This window comes from Acanthisitta chloris, unplaced genomic scaffold (assembly GCF_000695815.1).
Source record: "Acanthisitta chloris isolate BGI_N310 unplaced genomic scaffold, ASM69581v1 scaffold7835, whole genome shotgun sequence".
NCBI lineage: Eukaryota > Metazoa > Chordata > Aves > Passeriformes > Acanthisittidae > Acanthisitta > Acanthisitta chloris.
Window position 1 is genome coordinate 24,205 of NW_008672012.1, and position 8,342 is coordinate 32,546.

General features: G+C 39.3%; 1 protein-coding gene across 1 annotated transcript in view; it reads left to right on the forward strand.

Annotated features, from left to right (window-relative positions):
- Window positions 1-7,970, forward strand: part of XPO1 (exportin 1) — a 29,462-nt gene extending 21,492 nt beyond the window's left edge. The window contains exons 14-24 of the mRNA XM_009074332.1: window positions 400-556; window positions 674-837; window positions 1,221-1,355; window positions 2,262-2,445; window positions 3,084-3,190; window positions 3,573-3,767; window positions 4,577-4,745; window positions 5,415-5,549; window positions 5,671-5,830; window positions 5,909-6,005; window positions 6,911-7,970. Coding sequence (XP_009072580.1) covers window positions 400-556; window positions 674-837; window positions 1,221-1,355; window positions 2,262-2,445; window positions 3,084-3,190; window positions 3,573-3,767; window positions 4,577-4,745; window positions 5,415-5,549; window positions 5,671-5,830; window positions 5,909-6,005; window positions 6,911-7,057 — 1,650 coding nt within the window. The 3' untranslated portion in view covers window positions 7,058-7,970. The remainder of the gene's footprint in view (window positions 1-399; window positions 557-673; window positions 838-1,220; window positions 1,356-2,261; window positions 2,446-3,083; window positions 3,191-3,572; window positions 3,768-4,576; window positions 4,746-5,414; window positions 5,550-5,670; window positions 5,831-5,908; window positions 6,006-6,910) is intronic.
- The last annotated feature ends 372 nt before the right edge of the window (window positions 7,971-8,342 follow it).

Below are 8,342 nucleotides of genomic sequence, written 5' to 3' on the forward strand. Positions count from 1 at the left end.
CAAAAGTAATGGACCTTACTTTAACAAGTCACACGTTCATAGGAGGATGTAATTTAATTTCTTCTGTTTGATCTGGAATCTATATTTACATCAACTACTCAGTCAGTATTCAGTACTATGAGGCTTGTTGAAATCCTCCCTGCAGGAATCTTTCTAGTGGCTATATTTAAAATGGAGATTCTGTATTTTCAAACACAGTAGTCTGTGCTTGGCTGACTCTTAAATGATGGCATCACCTCAATCTAACTCAGTCGTTTGGGTTTTCATTTCTTTATTTGAACTTCCAACTTGATTATGGCAACCACTTTATAATAGAGCTCCTTACAGGATTTTATGCTTGTGGTGCTTTTAATTGCAGTGGAGTAACTTGAAGAGGAAACTAAATGTGTTGTGTTGTAGGATCTCCTGGGACTCTGTGAACAGAAGAGAGGAAAAGACAACAAAGCCATCATCGCATCAAATATAATGTATATAGTAGGCCAATACCCACGGTTCTTGAGAGCTCACTGGAAATTTTTGAAGACTGTAGTCAACAAGCTGTTTGAATTCATGCATGGTAATTATATGTCTGGGTTTTTTTTTTCTTTTTCTATTTTATTAAAAGAAAAATCTGCCTAAAGATGGAGATGCATGGGGGGAAATCCAAAGCAATAACTGTCTTGATTGAATTTAGAAACCCACGATGGAGTGCAGGACATGGCTTGTGATACCTTCATCAAAATAGCACAGAAATGCCGCCGACATTTTGTCCAGGTCCAAGTGGGAGAAGTCATGCCCTTTATTGATGAGATCCTGAACAATATTAATACAATCATCTGTGACCTGCAGCCACAACAGGTATGTTTGATTCAGTGGGTGTGGATCATTCCTAGGGCCTAATGGGAGCTTACTTCATGTTGAAATGTGGTAGTGGTTTTCAAGGGTTGAATTGTGTTCCTTAGGTTTTTGTTAGGGTTCTGCTTCAGGAAAGAGCAATATTCTGCTACAGCAGTGAGGTGAGGAACAATCCAAAAGGGAAGGGGAAATCTGTCTGGGGAGGGCACAGCTTGTGAAGTGAGAGCTGTGTGCACATGCAGTAATGTACTGAAACTTCAGGCAGAGTGGATGTGGCATCTGGAAAAAAGTACTTCCAGAAGCGCTGGAAGCCAGTCCACAGTTTGAACATGTCTGGTAAGGCTTTATTTGTAACCTCGCTGTTTGATGTGCTGCTGTTGCCATAGGTGCACACGTTCTACGAAGCAGTCGGATACATGATTGGGGCACAGACAGACCAGACTGTGCAGGAGCATCTCATAGAGAAGTACATGTTGTTGCCTAATCAAGTATGGGACAGCATCATCCAACAAGCAACAAAGGTCAGCTCTTAGACTTGCAATGTATTCTGTGTTCAGGGAACAAAAACCTGCTGAAAGTTGCTTAGCCTGGGTTTATTTTTCACTTGGTGTGACATGCAGTGCATGTGGCTGGGGTGAACTTCATTGCTTGATGGCTGAAGCACTGATTGATGTGACAATAATAGTGTTGTTTTCAGAGAAGATACTTCAATGATACAATAAATACTTGCTCTAATCTGATTTAAAGCACAATTATCTGTTACTTTACAGAACATGTTTCAGTAGTGTTTTTCTAAGGCCTCCCTTTCACCTGGCTTAGTAATGGGTTTTCTTTCTGGGTAACAGACAAGTTAAAATGCTAAAAGTACTGTTCACTCTGCCACCATTCTCTTAAAGTACATATTTATTTCTTTTATCTTCTGTTTCTTTCAGTCTTTTCAAAATACTTTTATCTCCATATATTAAGGACCAGCAGTCTTGTACTCCACAAGAGACAGCCCATTTGCAGTTAATCTAATTAAGAGCCTGAAATTTAGGCAATCCTAAGTTACTTTTCCTACTTTAACTTCCCTCTTAAAGAAAGAACACATAGTGCATTTACTTTGGACCACTTCTATCTGTTTTCGCCTTCTTAATCTCATTAGGATTTTTTTTTAATTTAACTAGGGTAGTGCTTGTACCACTGCAGCAAATTTACTGCTGCAGAAGTGCAGAATGAAGTCAGTTGAAGTTTTATCCTGACTCTGATGTAGCAGCAAATGCCATGACATAAGCAGCAGTGTGTGTGTGTGTATATAGCCTGTAAATACCAGTGATATGTTCTTTAAGGCAGTGTGTAAAATAAATTGTTTAAACTTATACTTCTCTATTGAAGCCAAAGGGCAGTTTTATTCCTAACCAAAATGGACTTTTTTTTTTTTAAAATAGAATGTTGATATTCTAAAGGATCCTGAAACAGTGAAGCAGCTTGGTAGCATCCTGAAAACCAATGTAAGAGCATGTAAAGCAGTTGGCCACCCTTTTGTGATTCAGCTAGGAAGAATTTATTTAGATATGCTGAATGTCTACAAGTGCCTAAGTGAAAATATTTCTGCAGCTATTCAGGCTAATGGTAAGGAATTCCATGTTTTTCCTGAAAACAGGAGTTAGCAGTGTCTGCTGTCAGGTTTCAGAGTACATCTCGATTAGGCTAATGTTACCATTCCATTTTACTGTTTGGGAAAGTGGAGTATGACCAAAAGTGCTTAAATCTTCTGTTAACCAGATGTTGTGTTCAAATAAAGATCTCTCACTTGTGCAGTGAGTCAGTTGTTGAATTCTGTGTTATTGACCAGTTTTCTGGCCAGTGCAGACAATGAAACTTGGCAATGGGGATGGATGTTAAATAAAACTTGATAACTGAGCAGCTGGTTTACCTTGAGTAGCTTCTCAGAAATCGGAATAAAACTGGATGAGAAGTCAATACCTTTCCACTCACCAGGTCTAACGGCCAGAATCTGTCCTTGTCAGAAGCTGATGTTGAGGAAGCAGTTGCTAGGGCTGTAGGCCTGATGTACTCCTTGACCAGCAGCCACTGTGATTGCAGTTGCCTCAGCGTGTTCTTACAATTGGAGATGATTAAAAACAAATGAAGACTGTAGTAGTCTTTTGTAATTTGGATATGAAAATCAAGGATTCTGTTTTGTTAATATCAGGTTAATCTTTTTGTTGCACCTTACACAATTAACTGAAGTAAATAAAATTTTGTAGGTGAAATGGTGACAAAGCAGCCCTTGATTAGAAGTATGAGGACGGTAAAAAGGGAAACTTTAAAATTAATTTCTGGCTGGGTGAGCAGGTCCAATGATCCTCAGATGGTAAGTAGATGAATTTTGTACAAGTAACTTGTAAGGCAGAATCGGGAAGAACTGTGATTTGTGTTCTGTTGACCGAATCAGATGGTCACGGGAACTTGCATCAGGTCTATAAAATAGAATGGACAAAGTACTCATACAGAGGTAAGGCTCTATTTGAGATACTTGAGCTAATTTTAGCAGAGAATAATCTCAGAGGGAATCAGGGAGGTTTAAGAGAGCTCTATGGGAAGATGTGCTGGATGGATACAGAGGATGGGAACAACTCCCTTAAGACAAATACCACCTGTAACTAAATAAGAAACTTTGCTATCTAGAGTATCTAGTACTAGAGGCTTTGTTGAGTAGCTGCAGTGTTGTAACCATGACTTATTCTTTCAATTAGGTAGCTGAAAACTTTGTTCCTCCGTTGTTGGATGCAGTTCTCATCGATTACCAGCGCAACGTCCCTGCGGCCCGTGAGCCTGAGGTGCTCAGCACTATGGCCATCATTGTCAACAAGCTGGGGGGACACATCACTGCTGAAATACCTCAGATCTTCGATGCTGTTTTTGAGTGCACATTAAATATGATCAACAAGGTATTGACAGTTCAGCTTGGAATCAGACACCACTAGCGCCTGAAGATAAAAAAGGGGTTTATAAGAGCACTGATGTTGGCTGTTGGCAGCCTCTAGGTGAAATAGGTTTTTAATGCCGTGCAGGGAAGCACAGCATAGTGAATGTAGAGTTATTACAGAGCTTGCATCTCTGGACGTGAAGCAGGGGTTCATGCCTTCTTGCTGGGAATATTATTTCCATATGTGGTCTCTTGTGGATCATCTCCCTGTTGCAGCAAAGTGCATTTGTGGGCACTTGACAAAATTTCAGCTCAAATGAGCCTATTTGTTTTGAAGTTGGGCTGTGTAGTGGGATATCTTAAACTGCCATGAATTTTTCTGGTTAGCTCTTGATTTAAGCCATTGGTGGTTTTTCTGGGGGCTTGGAACACTGTTTCTGAAAGCAGAAGTGTGCTGCAGTCAAACTTGGTGTAGGACTACCTGCTGAAATTCATAAATATTTAGAGTTTATGAATGCAAATACTGATAAGTAATTTTGAGTATTTCCTCACTAATGTCATTCTTAGTGTCCAAAATGGATTTGGTGCTTAAGCAGGGTTGAGATTGTCTATGTATCCATGTCCTGAGCACGGATATGCACTGACAAAATGTGGCTCAGCCTGTGTTGTGTGTCCTGCCAAGCTTTGGTGGGAAAAAGCTCCCTGAGAAGCGTTTGCATTTAAGGTTATTTAAACCTGGTATCTAAATGCTGTTCTGTGTCAGCTCTGCTTAACAGAAGATCTTATGGTGTAACTTCAGAACTTGACTTTTTTACCTCCCTCTCCTCTTAGGACTTTGAAGAATATCCTGAACACAGAACAAACTTCTTCTTGCTACTCCAGGCTGTAAATTCTCACTGCTTCCCAGCCTTCCTGGCCATTCCACCTGCACAGTTCAAGCTTGTTCTGGATTCTATTATTTGGGCTTTCAAACACACAATGAGAAATGTTGCAGATACAGGTAAATGCAAGTACTTAATATAGATCAGATGTTTTCTGGTAGAAAACATGTTGGTCACATGATTGTGTACTATATTTGTACAAGAATAATACCCTTGTCTCAGGTTCAAGGTGTCAGCCAGGTGTGCACGAATGGGCTGAGATACTTTGCTGCTGTTTCATTCCTGTAGCTGGAAGAGAGCATTTAGTTTCTGCTTTGCCGTGTGAGCCTTAGCACACTTGTGAAATGGCTGAACTGATGCACCAGCTCAAACCGGTGTTAGAAAAAAATGGTGAAACTAACTGATTTGTTTTAGCCATTTGTCTTGTGTCAGTATGTGGAAGGGATGGGGAGAAAGGATGCTGTTCAGTTGCAGCTCACCTAGTGAAGTTAATTTAAGTTTTCATGCACACCTAAACATTTCAAACATCTCTTGTTTCCTGAGCAGACGCTTGTGTGGGTAGAGGGCTTCCCTGGCCAGGTGCTGGCACTGGCTCTCTGGGCCACGGGGGCAGCTGACGGGGCGTGCCCTGCCCTCTAGTGGCTGCCGGAGGAAGTGCCACTAAATGGGCTGTTTGGTGCCTCTCAGAATTTCTTGGGATGCTTGTCATTCTGGAAAAGGGCAAAATCTCACTGATGTTGGGATATTGTTCTGTCGGTAACGTAGGGTTTTAAACATTTGTTTTCCAGGACTTCAGATACTTTATACTCTACTACAGAATGTTGCACAGGAGGAGACTGCAGCCCAGAGTTTCTACCAGACGTATTTCTGTGATATCCTTCAGCACATTTTCTCTGTGGTAACAGACACCTCACACACTGCTGGTAAGAATTGCATGTGTGTGTGGGGCGGGCGATTGGAAACTGTCCTTTTGAACCTCAAAGTGAAGTCACGCTTCCTGTTCTGCATAATAACTGTGTGTGTGTGTGCCTGTGACCCATTCAGGTCTGACAATGCACGCCTCAATCCTTGCGTACATGTTCAACTTGGTGGAAGAGGGAAAAATAAGTACTCCATTAAACCCTGGGAATCCAGTGAACAACCAAATGTTTATTCAGGAGTATGTGGCTAATCTGCTCAAATCTGCATTTCCTCACCTGCAAGAGTAAGTCTGCCATGATTTAGCAGTGATTCTAAGTGGGTTCTTACATCTTGGAATACTAACTGCTGTGTTTGCTGTCAGTGCCCAGGTTAAGCTGTTCGTAACAGGACTGTTCAGTTTAAACCAGGATATTCCTGCCTTCAAGGAACATCTAAGGGATTTCCTGGTCCAAATCAAGGTATGTTGGCTGTGCTTTTTCCCAGAAATTAAAAACAGTGTTCAAAAAAAAATGTTGCTGGATTTGGACAGTGTTTGGTTAGGAGATAAGTTATTTTGCAGCTTTTGAAAATGTAGTGAGAAGTCTGTCAGAAGGATTGTATGGCTGAGTGGTGTTCCATGGAATCTACTTCACTGGGATTTAATCTGATAAATTAGACATAAACATCATCACTAGTCTGTATCTTTATATTTAATCTACAACTATATTGAATCACACATAATTAAATGTGATTTTGGTTAGGAGATAAGTTATTTTGCAGCTTTTGAAAATGTAGTGAGAAGTCTGTCAGAAGGATTGTATGGCTGAGTGGTGTTCCATGGAATCTACTTCACTGGGATTTAATCTGATAAATTAGACATAAACATCATCACTAGTCTGTATCTTTATATTTAATCTACAACTATATTGAATCACACATAATTAAATGTGATCACTATGTCTAAGACAGCTGCAAAACTTCAATGGGAAGAACTTTGTTTTTAAACAGATTTTGTTTCAGTTCTGCTTGGGATTGGGACCTGGATTGCAATTTGCTGCAGTAATGTTATGCCTTTATTTTTCTAAAGATGCCAGAATTCAGGAAGATTGTAGGAAAGAGTTTGTTAATTAGTTTTGAGATTACAATTGTCAGGTATTTCAGATTGTAATGATTCTGCTCCGAGTGCTGAGTTACTGTGGCATCCTGTTCTGCAACACACAGGGGAAAACCTTTAAATATTGCTTTTATATTAATTCTGACCTTAGGAACAGCAAACCAAGCATGGGAACACGAAAGGAAGATGTTTCCTGTATCATTTCAGAAACTTATTACTCTGCCTAAAAGTATTTGATAATAAACTAATGTTTTGATGTGAATTACACAGGAATTTGCAGGTGAAGACACATCAGACTTATTCTTGGAGGAGAGAGAAACAGCCCTTCGACAGGCTCAAGAGGAGAAGCATAAACTTCAGATGTCTGTACCTGGCATCCTTAATCCACATGAAATTCCCGAGGAGATGTGCGATTAAAAACAAAAATAAAACCAGTTTTGCAGTTTTCTTTCTGTACAGCTACTTTGTTGTGATAGAAGGAAACAGCACTTGGATATTTGTTGACCAAAATGATGCCAATTTGTAAATTAAAATGTCACCTAGTGGCCCTTTTTCTTATGTGTTTTTTGTATAAGAAATTTTCTGTGAAATATCCTTCCATTGTTTAAGCTTTTGTTTGGTCATCTTTATTTAGATTTGCATGAAGTTGAAAATTAAGGCATTTTCAAAGTAATTACTTCATGCCCATTTTGTGGCTAAGGGGAAAATAGGCAAAATGTTAACTTGTAAAAGATTATATTGCAAATAATACAATTTTTCCTGTAAGAGTATGGAGTTGAATTCGGGGTCATTTTCTTTCTAGTCTGTCCTGCAGCCTAGGAGGAAAGGTAAAGAGTAAACCAGATGGAATGAATAGTTCAGCAGAGGATTTAGTGCTGCCTTTGTTCTGATCAGTTAGCAGCTTTTTGGACTGAGTGGTAAGGCTATAGGCTACATGTATTTGCAAGTTGTATGGCAAGTTCGCAGCAAGATCATGTGCATATCATCCCATTGTAAAGCAAGTTCTAAAGAGTATGGGAACACAGTACAGTTAGTTATTTTTACACAGTTCTTTTGTTTTTGTGTGTGTGCTGTCGCTTTGTCGACAACAGCTTTTTGTTTTCCTCAATGAGGAGTGTTGCTCATTTGTGAGCCTTCATTAACTCGAAGTGAAATGGTTAAAATATTTATCCTGTTAGAATAGGCTGCATCTTTTTAACAACTCATAAAATAAAAAAAAAACAAACAAACAACTGGCTTTTGAGATGACTTATACTAATTTACATTGTTTACCATGCTGTAGTGCTTAAAGAACACTACTTAAAAGCAAAATAAACTTGGTTTACATTTATTTTTCTTTCTTTGGCTTATTCTTTCATTGGATGAAAATGCTGTGATCATATTTAAGATTTGTCTCTGAAGGCCTAGGAGAAGTTCCTTGAGGTCTAGATAACTGTTGCTTCTGGCTTGCCTCATCTCAAGGACTTTGGCTGTGCTTGAAGTTAACATGAAGTAAGTTGGGTTCCATTTGGAAGTACAGTAGCTGTTCTGACTTACCTCCATGACTAAATATTCCATCCTGCATTACTGTAAAATGCCAGGAATAAGGTACTCTTGTTCTTTCTCTTATCTCTGGACTCTTTGCAATTTATTTCAAAGAGGTATTGCACTGTATCTTGACTAAACAGTTAATAGTCCATGTTAATAACACGTGTAGACAAGA